Consider the following 18,465-nt stretch of genomic DNA (forward strand, 5'->3'; position numbering starts at 1 on the left):
TTTTGTATTAATTTGAGTGGAATTTATATTATTAGCCTTCAATCGAGTCTTTGGTAATTTATGTATTGCATCTTCTTTTTTGGTAATAACAGCTAGAGTTGGATGTCTCGAGACCGGTCTTGGTCTCGAGACTTGGTCTCGACGGACTTTTGTCTTGGTCTCGGTCTTGGTCTCGCTGTTTCGGTCTTGCGTTCTCAAATCGACACAGTGTTCGGGAGATTTGGAGTCAACCATCAGCGGAGCGGGGGGGGGGGTGGTTTACTGGGCTTAAGCCCGGGTCATTTTTTCAGAAGCATGGGGTATTTTGGAGTGTAATTTGTTAGTTAGATGCCTGACTGACAACTGTATAAAACAAAAACAACACACGAAGCACAGAGCGCACCGTCGTAAATTCCCCCTAATTTTGGTATGATCCGAGCTCAGGCACTAGGCGACTGAGCACAGCACCCATGTGAGCGAGGGGGGAGAAGCTGCTGCCTGCGAGTTTGCTGCAGACAGAGGAGAGCATAAGTTTGACCAGGTACCAAAGCAAATCATTCGTACTGAACTAATAATGTAAATATGACGGGTGTATCACAAAAGATTGATATCAAACTGATCACTTGGTTGCGTTACTTGCTCTTCGAGTGAATCAACAAATGGATAAATAAAAAGCCGAACAGCAATGCTGATTTTTTAGAGAGTCTTAGCTTACATTTCATATTTTCAGTTGTTACCCTCCACAGCTAAACAAACTCTCTAAATCGGTTTCAATTGTGACTGATGAACACAAGGACATAAGGAGCTTCTTTCAAAGAAAAAACTCAGGTAGATGTTATTTTATATATTATGCTTTGGATGTTGTTCAGTATATCTATGCAAAACAAGAGGAATTTCAATACACAGCAGTATATTCACAGTTGAAACCAGATATTTACATACACTTTAGGGAAAACATTTTTTTTACTGTACAACATCAGTTTAGAGTAAACTTGTTTTGTTTTGGTTAAATAAATATTGAAATATCTTTTGAATTACCGTAATTGTCGGGCTATAAGCCGCTACTTTTTGCACAAGCTTTGAACCCTGCGGCTTTTAGTCAGGTGCGGCTTTTCTATGGATTATCCATGATTTTTGTCATATCATAAGACGATTTGTTTTGTTTGTTCCGCTGTTGTACGGCACTACGTTGCCTGGCGGAAGGGCATGTGATCAGACACACAGTATCGGGGTTCAAGAGTGGTATGTTGGTCACATGTCCATCCGCCAGGCAACATAGTGCCGTACAAGTAGCGCGAAAAACAAACTTCAAAGTAGCGCTACAAGTTCAGCGGGAGTCGTGGATGACGAGCGGCAATAAACTTGCGAAAAGCAAGTCATGCTCAACTCCACCGGTGGAATCTGACAGCGTGGAAAAGTGTGAAAACATCCATGATCACCAACGGATTTCGAAGGGCTGGACTGCTGCATGATGGAGAGGACACCACGGCCCTTCAGAGGGTGTTTGACTCTGACACTGACAACGAGGATTTGTTTGGTTTTGTGGATGACGAAGCGATCCTGAGCCTGTTCGTCTCCGACACTGGAGAAGAGGACTTTGGTGGTTTCAGTGTGCAGGAAGAAGAGAAAGATGGTGAATGACTGACTTTTCTTCTTGTTAAAGCCGTGTCACTGCACCTGAGCCTAAAAGGTAGTCCGAATCTATTTTTCTGGTGTGCTGTAGGTTATTGTTATGTACTACATTTGTTACTCATTTATGAAGCACAGTACATGTTTCATACTTGTAATTACCGCTACTTTTACATATACCTAAAAAGCTGTGCAAATATGTACCCATAACTTGTTTTTCAAAATATTAATAAAAGGGGTGTGTCTCCAAACAGCCATCTCTTTCCTGACAATTCCCTTTGTGCATATTCTCTTACATATGATAAGTCAACATTGAAACACCTGCGGCTTTTAGTCAGGTGCGGCTAATGTATGTACAAAACAGGATTTCCCCCTGATTTTAGCTTGTGCGGCTAATATTCAGGTGCGCTTTGTAGTCCGGGAAATACGGTAGTTAAATGTCAGAATAAAGAGAGACAGAGCTGTCTAATTTTTGTCACTTTCATCAAATTTAGGAGTACATGTACACTAAGTTTATTGTTAATTAATAAGAAAACGACGATTCCATTCTGAGCTGAAGAAGCTTCTGATAGGTTAGTAGAGTCCATGTGAGTAAATTGGTGGCACACCTGTGGATGCATATAAGGAAAAACACAGAGCCTGTTTCTTTGACATGGGAAAATCAAGAGATGTCAACCAAAACACCAGGAAAAGAATTGTGGAGCTCCATAAGTGTGGCTCAATTTTGAATACAATTTGGTGCCATTTGCAATTAAGAAATACAGACAATTTCTCTCTTTACTCTTAAAGTTAACAAATATGTTTTTTATTTTTATCAATCTAAAAAAATAAACATTTAGTCTGATTTGATGTTACAATTAAAAAAGTGTTTGTGTTTTTATCTGAAGAGTAATACATATCTGGTTTCAACTGTATATTTGATGATGTTGGTGTTTGGCTTGCTTGTCAGCACAAAGAGGGAGAGAGAGGAACAGAGAGGGAGATGGAGGAGAATGAGGACAGAACAGAGATGGAACAAGAGCAGGTGAGACAGACATGTTAGTCAAATTGTTGTTTGCCAAAACTCATCAGAACATGTATCTAGTACCTAGTGTTTCTTTTTAGATATCATTTGTTACTTTTCAAATTCTATATGTATTAAGTTATGCAGGCTTGTTTGCACAACAAGGCTAAATAATTATATAAACTTTTCTGAATCTAAATATTGTACTTTGGTAGAATTAAAAAATAAGTGTAGTGCAGGTCTATGATGATTTTTAGTGCTACTATCATCTAGCTCTGATTCTGGTTCTGTCTTGGTTAAGTCCTCAGTAGTCCTGATTTTGAACTGATGTAGTCCTGTTTTAATTCCGGATCAGTTCTAGGTCTGGTTGAATTGGGGTTTAGTCCCTGTGTCTTGATACAGGCCCGACTTTGTTCCGCCTTGCTGCTTAATTAAAAAACTAGTTTAAGGTGTCCTGCATATGTATATAGAATAGCATCTGGCTGCAGTTTAAAGACTTTTTTTGTCTCGGTCTCGGTCTTGGTCTTGGTCTCGTCTCGACTCGGTCTCAGTCTTGGTCTCGTCTCAACTTGGTCTTGGCCTTGGTCTTGTCTTGGTCTCGGATTAGGCGGTCTTGACTACAAGTCTAATAACAGCTACATTAAGGTTGGTGATGAATAGCTCCATACTTTCAGTAACAACCCAATGCTACCCAACATTTGTGTTTTGTAATATGGAAAACGGTTAATCTAAATGTGTGTTTGTGGGTTGTGATCGTCTGGCAATGTGTACAGAGTGTACTCTGTCTTTAATTTATAATATTTTTGTTTGTTTATTTTCATTTTATTTAAAATAGTCTTCCAGAATTCTGTTTTATTTTTTCACCCACTACGTGTACCTAAACACAATAGGCCATCCACACATGTCATGTATTCTGCAGAGATACTGACAAAGGTCGTTGCAGTCTTCATTTCAGCCAGTCCCAGCTCTTCTCTGCTTCTCCCTCCAGACATGATTGCATTCCAGTCACTTTTTTAATGTTTTGCCGCTATGGGGATAACTTGCCATTAACCATGGAGCAGGAGAGGATTGTGCCAATGTTAGTTTGCTCAAATAAGGAATGACGGCAGGGAGGTCACTTATCAACAAGTAAGGCCAGACTAAGATAGTAACACAGAGGTGAAACCCTTAGAGTATGAAGAAATAAAGGTCTAATATGGTTGTGATGTCCCTAGGCCAAAGCCATCTGGTAGACTGAGAGTGATAGCTTTGCTAAGGCAATCATACATCACTTTTCACTTGTATCAAACCAAGTGGCTGGCCTTCTATGGACAAATGCTCCTTTGCACAGTCTTTGACACATTGATGGATAATGGATAGACATAGCCTCCATATGGCAGATATGGAGCAGATTTAGACGATCTAATCCTAAATCCGTTTTTCAACCCTCACCAAATTACTTGGAGAGCATGTCATATACACATGATAATCCATGCACAGACTTGTGAGAAGAAAGTAGCAAATATAATCCTTCAGATCCGGTCTCTGAATTTTCTGCAACTATAAAGATCCCAGCTGTCAAGTGGGCTATTATTCTGATCAACTCCAACTTTGTTAAGATTAAAAAGCTGATTGGTTGTAATGATAGCTGCTTTATCATGATACCAAAGTTCTCTTGTGAAACCTGCATGCTGATAATGCTGCACTTGAGCTCTATCACACTTTGACTGCATGCTGCTGCATGTATTATCATCAGGGACAGACAACAGAGATAAAAGTACAAAGAGGAGCTGTTTTCATCTCTAGGAATTCACATGAATTATAGCTGGGCATCTGGGTTAGTGTTAGTTAACATGCTTTTTTTTGACTGGCACAAGCAGAACTTGGTATTACACTTAATAGAACACACATAATATCAGTCATTCCTCTTCATTAGGACTGAGTGGGCGTGGTTTGATTGACAGCAATGTAAGCAATATAACTCTAATGAATGATAATAATGGATGAATGAATAATGCACACAAATATGAGTCATCTTTTTCTAACTCAGTGCAGAAACAAAAATAATGATTGAAAAAAAAAAACATAAAAACACAGACAAATGTAAAGACATTTTTAAAGTGTAACTAACATTTGAAGGGAAAAAAGTTTGATTTGTAAAGAAAATAAAAATAAAAAGTGATAACACTTACATTTCTAAAATGTTTAAAAGGTAATGTATCTGATCAAGGCTTTGTAAAGCCTTAAAATCCTAAACCTTACACTACAATCCATCCATGAAAATCTTTTTTGTTGTTGTTTGTTTGTATTAATGTCTACGAGCTAATTTTTGGATTAGTTTTAAGGAGAAACAACATTTATTAAATAGTGATTTTCTCAGATTCTAGGTAGCTAACTTTTTTAAGGGTGTTAGACTAAATAGAAAAAAATATTAAGTGAATAGCACGTTAACCCTTAAGCACTGCATTGGATTTCCATTAGCAAAGTTTTTTGTTGGATTTAAACAGAATAATGAAAATCTCTTTTTTGATGAGCCAGAAAGAGAGCATACTGTATGACTAAAGGCAGAAACGGCCCTAACCAATCTGGCGCCCTAGGCAAGATTTTAGGTGGCGCCCCCCTACATCAGCAGTGTAGTGTAATGTTGTAACAAATAATATTTCTATTAAATAAGCTTTACTTTGCATTTTAATTAACGTAGGATTATTTTTTGTATTTAGAAATAATAGTACCAACTTTTTTTTTTTTCAACATTTGTGGCACTGGCGTGGCGCCCCCTGATGGACGGCGCCCTTAGCATTTGCCTATACGGCCTATGCCACGGGCCGGCCCTGACTAAAGGCATTTATTTGCCTGAAAGAAACTAGCTGCTTCTGCTTGAATAATAATTTATTTTACTTAGTTAACTTAGTAAACACACATTGTGATCTGGAAGTTCATTACACCATTTAGTTGGGTAGCAAATACAGAAAACACACAGCACATCTAAAGTGGGTGATCTGCCTCGATCGTTTGATACATGATGGAGTAAAGAGAGCTATGCAATATTTATTTGCTTAAATTGAGCATTGAGCAACTTGAGCTTATCTCCCCTTTTGGAAAAGAATATTTGATTAGTGAGGCTTAAATTTCATAAGGAAATTCCAAAGTGGTACTACAGTGTCATAATCGAGAAATAAATTGCCAAAAGTGTTTGGCCCTTCAGAGGGGTGTTTTCCTTTGATAATGCAAAGTGAATAGCCTAAATGAAAATGAATGATTACAGAATGCTTACCATGGTGTGTGCATTATGAGCGTTGTGTCACCAAGGTGGACTGTTTCTATTAACCCTTACCTGTGCCATAAACAGGTCAGCTCTCTAGGGAGGTGATTATTCTCTAGCCTGGTTAATGGTCCTTACTGACAGCACTTAATGAAAATTAATGACCAGCTTTAGGACACTGTGCACACAAACAAGAAGGCTACTTCCTTCATCAATGTGTATTTATTGCCATTGTTTAACTACAATTCATTGTGGGGAAAGTGATTATCTATATTATAACAAAAATATACATCACAAGGATTCATTTGCAACGCTGAATTGCTGATGTTTGATGTTTTATTTGTTTTATTTCTCTCACAATGGTGATGAACATAGGACTATCTCTATTTAGGACATGCCTATGCTTAATACAATGGCCTAGAATATAAGAATATTTTATACACGTCATTAGGTTTCCATTATATTTTGCTTTGGGTGATAAGGCTGAAATGAACAGTCAGATTTGCCTGTTTCTGTCAGTGATATACAGACAGCAAGATGACATGATTAAGGGGTCATTTGGTTAATTGCACAATGCTGCCAGTATGTTCCATTCTTGGAAATGAAATAGGTGCCAGGGGCTTAGTAATTCATGCGAGTCACATCATGAAAAACAAGCTGAGCAAGTTATCATTGCTTTTAGCCTCTTGTTTTTTTGTCCTCTGTCCACTGTCTGTATGCAAATGATTTATAATGTACACGAAAACATTATGCATTAGTGTGCATGAAATCTACTCAAAGTGAGTGTGGAGGTGGCTTGCAGGAAGAAACAGGGGGTGCTGGCGTGTGGATGACGAGCATACTGTAGCTATTTATTGCACATTTGCACAGTGACTGGTTTGTTTTTGTTAAATAATTTAGCATGCCACCTGGACAAAAGTCTCATAGATTGTGAATGTCACACAAATATGATCCTACAATGTTATCAACAGGCATTAATAACTAAATTACACTGAATTCACGTGCAAGTCTATGGATAAAGTGGTCCAAGGCCATGGTAGGAGCCTACAAATTTGCCCACCCATCCCTCACTGCATCCTCATCTGTATGAAACTAGCCGTCTGTTCCTATCCACTCCGTCTCATGTGTTCCAGCCCCTTTAATCTCTGTCGTTCACACAATCTGCCCTTCTGTCCGACCTCCAACCTTCATTCCCATTTTATCCTTCTGACACCCCATTGTTTCCATTCCTTCCTCAGATTCTGCTTAGTCTGAGCCAACCCTGTGGCAAGACTGCCATCTCTGGTCAAGTCATTATTTTCATTTTGCCATTGTCTTCCTGTTTGTCTGACGATGGATTTCTCGGTATTCCCTAGAGTGTCTTCAAAATCAACCATCCAACAGAGTAATGAAGCTAGACTGCCATCTACTGCCCACTGGAATTTTACCCCTGTCTCAAGAGCTCTAGCCTGTTTCAGCAAAGATAGAGCAACATTGCCATCTACTGTGGCTGCAGACTGAATTTGTCAGTTAAAATCAATTCAGGTTTTTTTTGCATTACATTTTACCTTTTGTAAATATTTCTACAGCTGGCTCCAAGTTTCCCTATTACTTTGCAGAAAAAAGCTGTTTAACTTGCTGCTTAATATGATTGTGCTTGCGATATTTCTTTCTAAGAAAGACCAGCTGAGGGTAAAAATACCTAATTTGGTCCATTCTGAACTGTTTTCTGCTTGTAATTTTCTGTCAAGAGCACAAAATGTGTTGATGTCCTCATCAATTTGTGTCATGCAAAATAGGAGAGATTAGAGAAAATGCTTTCTCTGGTTTGATACAACACTGCTGGATGAGACAGAATACACTGTCATTACACCAGAATGCATCAATCATTGTTTATTGCAGCTTTTAGGTACATGATAAATAATCCTTTAAAACAGTGGTTAGAATAATAAACGTCATATATTAGAATAATAAATGTCAAATTCTGGCACATGCTCTATAACTCAAAGAATGCCAACTTTATGTTTCTTTCTTTGAAAAAAAGGTTGTGATTAAGCTCTAAGGAAGTCTTTGTGTCAGTCATATTTTTGATACATGGCTGCTGTGCTGAAGTTTCCGTGCTCAGCTTCTATCACAATGATAAACCTCAGTTTTCACTCTTACAGTTCTACCTGAAGGTAAACCTCCAAGGTCAATCAGCAAAATACACCAACACAATGACACTGATCTGTATCTATTTTATTAAAAGATTTCTTTTTTCTGTTCAGCCCACACAAGCATAGATGTTACAGCTGCACAACAACAGACATACAAGCGATTCAGCTGTTTAAAAAGAAAGTCACAAGGTGCCTTGTAACTTAAGACGTTGCCATAGGAGCAACCTATTTTACGAGAAACGTATTTTACGCAGGCATTTCAGTTTATGACTGGTACACTGTAGCACTGTAAACTCAAACTACACCTTCCTATCTTTTAAACCACTTCTATTGCACTGTAAATATGTAGATGTTATACTATTCACACGTCACTGGATTTAGCCTGGTATTGTTTATCTTTTAAAAAGCAGAACAGGGAACAGGCCTGATTCAAGATTGCCCTAAATTATTACTGCTTCAATTAGGCCAAATTTTCAGCCTCCACCCATTTTAATGACCATGAGTTAAATCATGCTTCCTTCTAACTGTGTGCATTTTGTAGCAGGTGTGGATATGAAGTTCTAATGTTGTCATTGCACTGCAATTTCGACTTTGATATAAAATGTAGAAAAATATGTCAAATGGGAAAATTGCAGAAACGCTGAGGATGGATCCTTATGAAAAGATAACAATGGAATAAAACTGGAACAATGCTGTAGCATGACAGCAAGATACAGCACCATGACTACGTGAGTGATTGATTGTGTGAGAGAAAGCAGGGTTTTGTGGGCACCGCAGTGTGCATGTCAACTTGTCAGGTTAAGAGAGAGTGAGAAATTGAGTGGTATTATTGCATTGGTACTGTGAAAAATATGAAACTGCTTAAAACATTCAGCATGGAAATATTCATATTTTTGATAACATTGTAGTGTAAGAGGTGTATTTAAATAATGAGCATTTAAAGCATCTTACAATGGCCTTGTCTAGATGTAACAGCTATTTAAGCATGCATTGTCACTGAAAGAACATACACATAAATGCATTCATAAAAAATGTTCATTAAAAGTGTTGTGCTTGCTGCTAGTATTTTAATAAGGACACATATCTTTTTAGATTTCTTGGAAGGATCATACCTTCCCTACTTGTGTAAGAGTCCATGCAGGTGAAGATAGGAAGGCATGAATATTGGGAATTGAGCAGGAAAGGAAAGAGAACATGGCAGCTTGCAGTAAGGCTGATTTTTTTATTTTATTTTAGTTGACAGAGCTGCCTGGGGTTTTATATTCTTCTTTCCTTTCATTAAGATTTTTCTTAATAACTGGCACATTTTCTTTTTTGCACATACTCTTGCCTTAAGAACTTTTTCTTTAATATTATTTCAAAGTTTTCTGGAGCCTAACAATAACAAATGTACCTTATATGTTTATATGGGGTTTCAGAACAACAGGGCAGGAAAAGTTGTTTTAATAAACACTGAACAATTTAGACAGAAAAAAAAGTTTGGGATACTTTCTATTAGGGCTGCACGATAAATCGAAAATTTATTGTCATCGCGATATCAGCCTGCGCGATGGGCCCATCGCAAAAGACGGCGTAAACTGCGATAATTGGGTACCTTAAAATGTTTACACACGTGCTGTAAAGAATTTACCAATCAAAGAAATCCATTTACACATTTGACCAGTCGAATAGAGCCCTTCACGGCATTAACCAATCAAATGGATTAGAGGCCCGCCTCCTACGCAGGTCAGGCGCGAACAACGCTGCAGCAACGAGTCAGAGTTGTAATGGCTGAGAGCGAGACGCGTGACGAGAATGCTACTGAACTCGTGGCTAAAAAAAAAAATAGTACCTCACTTATTTGGAGGTACTTTGGATTTGATAAAGACGACGTTCTCCAAACACAGGTACTCTGCAAAACTTGCCGAACACTCGTGGCAACCACCAGAGGAAACACGACTAATCTCCACCATCATCTTCAATACAACCACAGAGAACTGTTTGAAGAGTTCCAGAAAGATAGGGCTAGCCAAACAAAGGTTGCTAATGTTAAGACAAAGAGCGCAGCAGTCCAACAGCCGTCTCTGTATCAGAGTTTTTCAAGTGGAATTCCTTATGAGAAAACGTCGAAGCGGTACAAAGAAATAACAGAGGCCATTACACATTTTTTGGCTAAAGACATGATGCCTATAAATACAGTTAGCAGAGAGGGCTTCACCAGTCTGATACATAAAGTGGACCAGAGATACCGCATCCCCTCACGAAACTACTTTTCACATGTCGCCATTCCACAAATGTATGAAACATGCCGCAAGACCGTCATGTTTGAACTGAGCCAAGCTGAAAACTACGCAAGCACTACAGACCTATGGTCAAGTCGTACAACGGAACCATATATGAGTTTCACAGTGCACTTCCTCACCGAAGACTTTGAACTGAAAACACGGTGTCTAGAGACTGTGTATTTTCCAGACTCCCACACTAGTGAAAATATAGCCCATGTATTACGTGAGGTGTTAGCCAGCTGGGATCTTAAAGAAGATCGACAAGTGTGCATCACCACAGACAACGGTGCCAATGTTGTGAGAGCCACGGAGCTAAACAACTGGGTCAGACTTCAGTGTTTTGGACACAGGCTGCACCTTGCAATCGGTAAGTTTTATTCAAGGCAGATCTTTTTAGCAATGAAAATGTGCTATACATTATTATCAAATTGATATTGATAAGGATAATGTTACCTTTTTAGACAACTTTAGTTATAAATTTCAATTAGTTTTTTTTTTTTAAAAAAAAGGTTTTAAACATGACAGTTTTTTTGTTTCCTCTTATTTCTCCAGAAAATTCTATCAAAGATGATGCCCGCATTGCCCGAGCCATTGGACTTTGCAAAAAGTTAGTTGGACATTTTTGCCACAGCTGGAAAGCAAAGATGGCTCTGAAAAAAGCACAGCAGAAGCTCAACCTCCCAGAGCACACACTGATCACAGAATGCCCAACCAGGTGGGGTTCCAGGCAGAAGATGATTGAGAGAGTCCTGGAGCAGCAGCGGGCCATTTCTGATGTCATCTCAGCAGACAAGAAATCAAGACACTTGATTCCTACTTGGCAGGATCTTGAGGTACTGGAGTCTGTCAACCAGGCATTACACCCCCTGCAAGACTTTACAGATGCCCTGTCTGGTGAGAGCTACGTTAGTGTTTCATATGTAAAACCAGTCCTTCATCTGATGAAGACGTCGGTGCTTGCAGAGAAGGAAGAAGACAGTGATTTGACAAAATCAATTAAGAAGAAAATCCTCGAGTATCTGATTACTAAATATGAAAATCCAGCTACCCAGGAACTTATGGACATGGCGTGCTTCATGGATCCCAGATTTAAAGTCAGCTACACCAGCACTGATCGAGTCTCAGACATCAAGACCAGAGTGATGTCAGAAATGGAAGCAGTGGCACAGAAGGTATTCATGCATGCTTATATATAAAACCTTTCAATTCATATTTAGTCCAAAATGTTTACTTTTCTTATAATCTGCTTTCTGTTCCAGGAGAGAAGCTCCGCTGAACCAGAGGCCCAGACAGATGATCCACCCAGTCGTCCCCTGAAGAAGGCAAAAAAGTCCCTGGGCAGTTTCTTCAAGGCAGCTCCAATCCCTACCTCCTCTTTTATGCATCTCTCACAAGCTGTTGAAGCTGAGCTTAACAGCTACTTGCTATCCACGGCCATAGACAGTGAGGAAGACCCCTTGGCATGGTGGAAACTCCACAAAATGACATTCCCACAGCTAAGCAAGCTTGCAAGGAAGTATCTCTGCATACCTGCAAGTAGCTCACCTTCAGAGAGACTTTTTAGTACATCAGGAAACATAGTAACATGTCAGCGCACATGTTTAAAACCTTGGAGAGTAAACATGTTGGTTTTCCTTAACAAGAACTTGCCATAAAAAACATTCACTCAGGAAGGATGAATGCAAGATAGAGAAACCTTTTTTTTTTTTCAAAAAATTACAAAAATACACTACCTACATTGTTCTTAATTGTTGATAATATTAGTCTTGGCCAGTACGACCACAAAGGTAGACAATTGTTCTTTGGTGTGTTCCCACAGCAGACAAGTTCTTACCTATAGTTTAATCTAGTAAAGTTTCCACTCCAGTTTTGACTTGCATCATAACTACTTGGTGAGTGGTAAAATGATGAACAACTGCATAGAGATAATTTGCAGTATAATTTAAGTTATGTTTATTTAAAACTAATTATAGAGACCGGGAAGGATGTCTTTCAGAATTCAAGCCTCAGAAATTTTTTTATGGGGGCAATGTTTCAATGTTTGACTGCACTTTGTTGTTACACTGCTAATACAGCAGCTTTCATTAAATAAAACTGTGCAGTAAAACGGAAATTATGTATTTGTTTTTTGTTTTTTTTTTGCTATTTATTTTATCGCAAGTCATATCGTTATCGCAGTATTGATCACAGTTATCGCACATCGCAGGTTTTCCTAATATCGTGCAGCCCTACTTTCTATAGTTATCCTTCCCCAAATGTCACACACTTTTACTTTAGAGGTGCCCACAGATCCACACAAGGAAGGGTGTGCAGGAGGAAACATATGATGCCAAGTCATGTGTGTGAATGCACTTCTTTTGAGTGATTTCTAGAAAAAATGTTTCATGTTTTGAAAAAGTGGTTGTCCATGCTTAAGTCAATCCACCACTATATTATCAGCTGGATTCTTGATTTGTTCCCATAGTAATTATTGCGGGAAGTAATTGTCACTTGTATGGAAACATATGCACTTACTCTGCAACCATTATTCTTTTCCTGTTTAAATGTATCAGCAATAAAATGTTTAAGCTAAATGAAAATATAAAGCTTTGAATAGCCAGAGAACCTCCGCTAATAGACAATACAAGAATTTATAATGAAAAACAATTTATCTGTATCTGACATTCATCATTAGATTTGCTATTATGGTTTCTGATTTTATTGAATTGTTGTACTGTAGATTTAAATTAGTACCTGGTTTCCACAACCCTTTTAAACCATGTATGGTGTGTAATTGTGGTTGTATTTGTTCTTTGCTGACATTGAGAGCAAAAGCATATTTGGTCACCTTTGCAGTGATTTAGGGAATTAAATATTCAGTAAATGTCAACAGCATTTACATTTTGATTGCTATGCAGTTAAACCTTGCACAATCGCAATAATTCAGTGTGCATTGTAACCAGTGTTGGGTGTAATGTGTTACTAAGTAACGTGTTACTGTAATTAAATTCCTTTTCCACTGAAAAAATAGAGTAACTAAATACTGTTAGTTTTTAGGTATTTTAATTACAGTTACTTACAATGTACTTGCGTTACATTGTAAAATAATTAAACTCGCTGAATATCATTATTTAATTTCAAAAATTTGTTATCTAAACGTAGAAGTAAACTCTGCCGCTTTAACATCGCTGTAGTGCAGGTGCATGTCATTTCGCGCCAGTTTGCTGCATAGTCGTATTCTAAAGCGGAAACTGTCGGACTCGGCTGAAGCTTTATGAAATGGAAATATTCCCGTATCTTCACTTTTCTGAAACAAGCAGACAAGAACATTATGGTAATTTGTAAGCTATGTCCTGGGGAGAAAAAACTATCAGCCGCTGTTAATAGCATGAGTAATCTACTGAAGTGCCTGACACGAGAGCATAGACGAACACTTCTGAGTGATCCTTGTTCATCATCCATGGAGAACACCGCGGCAACTCCTGCTAAGCAGGCAAAACGTGATTTTACTTCAGCAGCACAGAAAGCGTCTGAAGGTGAGCTTAAAAAAAAAATAATTGCAGCCTTTATTGTGGAAGAGATGCTACCACTGTGTACTGTAGAGTCTCAGTCTTTAAAAAAATGTATTTATTATTTAAAGAGTTCAATTTCTATTGTTTGTCCACTCAAGGTTTATAGGGATTTTAAAAAGTATTTAGTTAAATTACTTATTGAGTAATTAAGTTACTTTTCTGACAGTAATTAGATAAGTATTTTAAATACAATATTGACTAAGTAATTAGTAATTAATTACTTTTTTAAAGTAACTTACCCAACACTGATTGTAACGGTGGACTGCCCAATCAGAAGCTACGCTACAGGACGCACTCAACGACGTAGACTGGGACATGTTCAGAGCATGCGCAGTCAACATCAACGAGTTTACGGAAGTAGCAGTATGCTTCGTCAACATGCTAGCGGAGGAGATTATCCCCACTGCGAGAGTCACCACATTCCCAAACCAGAAACCATGGATGGACAGATCGATCCGCACTGCAGTAAACGCCAGGACCGCCTCCTACAACGCGGGTCTCGCCACTGGCGATATGAGCGCCTACAAAGCGGCCTCATACGGCGTGCGGCGCGCGGTGAGAGATGCCAAACGCCGGTACCGGGAACGTCACCAGGGCGACACATGGAGTATGTGGCACGGACTACGCACCATTACGGACTACAAAGCCAGGGACACTGCGCCGATCAACGCCGACTCTGCATTCACCAACGAGCTGAATCGGTTCTACGCCCGTTTCGAGGTTAGCCAGGCGGCTAATGCTATCTACCGCCTGACTACCGAGGACAGTGACATCATCAGCAAGAGACCGGTGACCAGCATCGCGGAGCATGACGTCCAAGCGGCACTGAGGAGAGTGAACACAAGGAAAGCGGCGGGGCCAGACGGCATCACCGGCCGTCTGCTGCGCTGCTGTGCTGACCAGCTAGCAGGTGTGTTCACTTACATCGTCAACGAGTCCCTGGCGAAGTCTGTGGTCCCCACATGCTTCAAAAGATCCACCATCATCCCTGTGCCCAAGAACAGCAAACCCTCATCCCTGAACGATTACCGGCCAGTTGCACTGACCTCAGTAGTAATGAAGGTGTTTGAGAGGCTGCTGAAGAACATCATCTCTTGCTCCATCCCAGACACCACAGATCCGCTGCAGTTTGCCTACAGATCCAACAGATCCACAGAGGATGCCATCGCCCACGTCCTACACACCACTCTCAGCCATGTGGACAAGAAACAGGGTAACTATGTGCGAATGCTGTTTGTTGATTACAGTTCAGCGTTTAACACAATAGTGCCCTGCAGACTGTTCACAAAGCTGAGGGAACTGGGACTTAACAGCCGTCTGTGTGCATGGGTGTTGGACTTCCTCACTGGCAGAACTCAGGTGGTGAGGGTGGGCAGGTGCTTCTCCAACAGCATCACCATCAACACAGGAGCACCTCAGGGATGTGTCCTCTCGCCACTGCTCTACTCCCTCTACACTTCAGACTGTGTAGAGGGAGGCTGGAAACTTTCTTCAACTAAATGAGGAGAAGACTGAAGTTCTTGTTTGTGCTCCTAAAACTTTTGTACCTAGTGTTATGGAAAACTTGGGTCCACTTGCTACATTTGCAAAACCGTCTATCAGGAGCCTTGGTGTTAGTATTGACTCAGCTCTGACTTTGGATGCCCATGTAAAATCTTTGGTTCGCTCCTGTTTTTATCACTTGAGAAACATTGCTAAGCTGAGTCCCATTGTATCGCGCTCCGAATTAGAAATTGTCATTCATGCATTTGTTTCATCTCGTCTGGACTACTGTAATTCTTTGTTTACTTGTTTATGTAAAGCCTCTTTGGATCGTCTGCAAGTTGTTCAGAATGCTGCTGCAAAGCTTCTGACCAAGTCCTCCAAGTTTTCCCATGTCACACCCCTGCTGATTCAGCTGCACTGGCTCCCCGTTAAATTCAGGATCCAGTTTAAGGTTTTGACCTCGACTTTCAGGGCCCTGCATGGACAAGCACCAACATATATAAGTGAACTTTTGCATCCATACATTCCCAGCAGGTCCCTGAGGTCATGTGACCAGGGCTGGCTTGCTGTCCAGCACACGAGGCTGAAAACAAAAGGCGACAAAGCTTTTGTAACTGTGGCCCCCAGATTGTGGAACTCTCTCCCTTTGAGCCTGAGATCTGTGGACTCAGTGGTCACTTTTAAAAAACAGCTAAAAACCCATCTTTTTAAACTTGCTTTTAGTTGATTTTTATTTTTAGGTTTTAGCTTCTGTGAAGCACTTTGTGATTTTTATCTTGAAAGGTGCTATATAAATAAAGTTTTACTTACTTACTTACTTACTGTGTGGCCACCCACGGCTCCAACACCATTGTGAAGTTTGCTGATGACACAGTGGTGTTGGGTGCCATCTCCAACAATGATGAGGCGGCCTACATGGATGAAGTGAAGAATCTGGTATCGTGGTGCCAGGACAACCACCTCCAGCTGAACGTCAGCAAGACCAAGGAGCTGGTGGTGGACTTCAGAAGGGGTCAGCACAGAGACTACAAGCCCATTATCATCAATGGAGCTCCAGTGGAGAGGGTGCAGTCCTTCAAGTATCTTGCTGTCCACATCTCCTCAGACCTGACATGGGCTGCCCACATTCAGGTCCAGACCAAAAAGGCTAGGCAGCGCCTGTATCACCTACGACAACTGAGGAAGTTCAGGGTCTCTCCAAAGATCCTCAGGATTTTCTATACAGGCGCTGTGGAGAGCATCCTCACACAGAACATGACATCGTGGTGTGAAGGACCAAAAAGCTCTCCAGAGAGTGATCTGTACAGCAGAACGCTGCTGCAGGATTGCTCTCTCCCCGCTTCAGGACACCTACACCAGGAGATGCCGGACTAGAGCAGCGCAGATACTGAAGGACCCGTCCCATCCTGGCAACAAACTGTTCCAACTTCTGCAATCTGGTAGAAGGTTCCGCATCTTCCGGGCAAGGACAGAGAGACTCAAGAGGAGCTTCTATCCCCAAGCCATCCGTGCCCTAAACACACACACCCGCCCTCTCACATCATCTATAATTGACTGAGACAGGACTCTCTTCCAAACACTCTAAACCAAGGCACAATGTACATTTCAAATTCCTTTAATTTTAAATATGTTTATATTGTCTATCCTGTAAAATAGTCAGATGTCTATTCATATTAATGTACAGAATTCACCTGCTTGCTGCTACTACTGCACATTCACCCAGTGTATATACTATATGTAGATATATAATGTTCTTCCTCTACACCCCCCCCCAATTTTTGCACATGTCGAGGAGCGTGTCAGGCTACATTTCACTGTGTGTTATACTTGTATAACTATGCATGTGACAAATAAAGAACCTTGAACCTTGAACACCACAAGTGCCAGGGGTTCATTTTGTGATTTATCCAGTAGTTAAAAACACCAGTTTGTGTTTATTATGATCGATAAGAGTACTCATATTGTGTAAGGTACAGTGATGGGAATAACGGCGTTACAAGTAATGGCGTTACTAACAGCGTTACTTTTTTCAGTAACGAGTAATCCAACTAATTACTATTCCTTTCGTTACAACGCCGTTACGAACAAGAAAATGCTGCACGGTCGCGTTACTATTTTTCAACAAACAGACGTTTGAAGCTGTGTTCAGCTTACCGCATCTTATATCAGTTGCACGGAAGTAGCTGTAAGTAATCTGGGTGCTACAGCTTCAAGCAGCTGCGCGCGCTTCCACAGACGGCAATCACTTCTTGGCAGACGATCACTTTTTGGCAGACGATCACTTTTTGGCACAACACCTGGAGCTAAGTGGGCAAAACAATCGCATGAGTGCTGCTGTTTGACTGAGGGAGCATAAAGTAGTCGGGGTAAGCCAATCACATGACCACTTCAAGACAAAGCAACAAGGTGATATAGTTTTTAAATTGTGTTGATATGCCACGTAAAACCAGAGTTATGATAAACAATATATACGCCTGTTTTTTCGTCACGTTTACTAAGGACAGCACTAGCAAGCACTCTCTGCTTATGAGTAAACAAAAAACAGCCAGTTCCTGTTGGTGAAAAAATGCACCATGTCCACCAATCAAAAAAATGATATGGCAACATGACATTTAGTTGCTTAAGAAGAGGGGGAAGGAGTGACGAGGAGAGAGAGAGAGAGCAGAAAAAGAGAGAGAGAGAGTTTTGAGATGTGAGAGATTTGTGAGTTTGGAGTGTGTAGTTAATGTGTTGTGTAGTTAGTGTGTAGTGTTGTGGATAGTTTTGTGTTGTGTGTAAGAATAATAAGGCGACTGCTGTCTCCACGTATACGTATGTGTGTGTGTGTATATCACACACACACCAATCTAAAAAGTGTGTGTATAGATGACTTGCTTACAATGACTTAAATGACTTACCAAGTACTCCCGAATAAGGCTTCTGTCCTCTTCACCAAGGTAAACCAATTTGGAAAAAGTACGAAACAAATCGCTTCCTTTCCCCCCTCAATACACAACACCGACAGCCTGTCCAGCTGTGGCTCCATACATCGGTTGTTAAGCTCAACATGGAAATACTATGAAAACATACTGTAACGTTCACAAGAACCAGACGGTTGGATCTCAGTTTGTCCGTTTATTCGGTAACACAGGCAAACGGGCCGTTAACTCTGGGGAGAGTGCCCTCGTACAACACTTCA

General features: G+C 40.2%; 2 protein-coding genes across 7 annotated transcripts in view; both read left to right on the forward strand.

The window, feature by feature from the left end:
- Positions 1-342: 342 nt before the first annotated feature.
- Positions 343-18,465, forward strand: part of rxraa (retinoid X receptor, alpha a) — a 223,862-nt gene continuing 205,739 nt past the window's right edge. For 2 of the 6 annotated variants that reach the window (XM_082538863.1, XM_082538869.1), the window contains exons 1-3: positions 343-520; positions 726-807; positions 2,558-2,632. In XM_082538863.1, coding sequence (XP_082394989.1) covers positions 2,601-2,632 — 32 coding nt within the window. In that variant the 5' untranslated portion in view covers positions 343-520; positions 726-807; positions 2,558-2,600. The other 4 variants (XM_082538870.1, XM_082538873.1, XM_082538868.1 and 1 more) reach the window with 3 other exon arrangements.
- LOC309710167 (E3 SUMO-protein ligase ZBED1-like) lies at positions 9,727-12,469 on the forward strand. Its single transcript, XM_082539418.1, has 3 exons — positions 9,727-10,618; positions 10,804-11,423; positions 11,511-12,469. Exons 1-3 carry the CDS (start codon positions 9,754-9,756, stop codon positions 11,904-11,906), a joined length of 1,881 nt encoding a protein of 626 aa, XP_082395544.1. The 5' UTR covers positions 9,727-9,753; the 3' UTR covers positions 11,907-12,469.

This window comes from Aulonocara stuartgranti (assembly GCF_965226115.1).
Source record: "Aulonocara stuartgranti genome assembly, chromosome: 7".
NCBI lineage: Eukaryota > Metazoa > Chordata > Actinopteri > Cichliformes > Cichlidae > Aulonocara > Aulonocara stuartgranti.

What these genes read in the sequence shown, in the direction of transcription:
- LOC309710167 (XM_082539418.1), top strand. Translation starts at nt 9,754, where the DNA reads ATGGCTGAGAGCGAGACGCGTGACGAGAATGCTACTGAACTCGTGGCT. An exon ending in CAGGCTGCACCTTGCAATCG is followed by an intron (nt 10,619 to 10,803) that starts GTAAGTTTTATT and finishes TTATTTCTCCAG; the next exon opens with AAAATTCTATCAAAGATGAT. An exon ending in TGGAAGCAGTGGCACAGAAG is followed by an intron (nt 11,424 to 11,510) that starts GTATTCATGCAT and finishes TTTCTGTTCCAG; the next exon opens with GAGAGAAGCTCCGCTGAACC.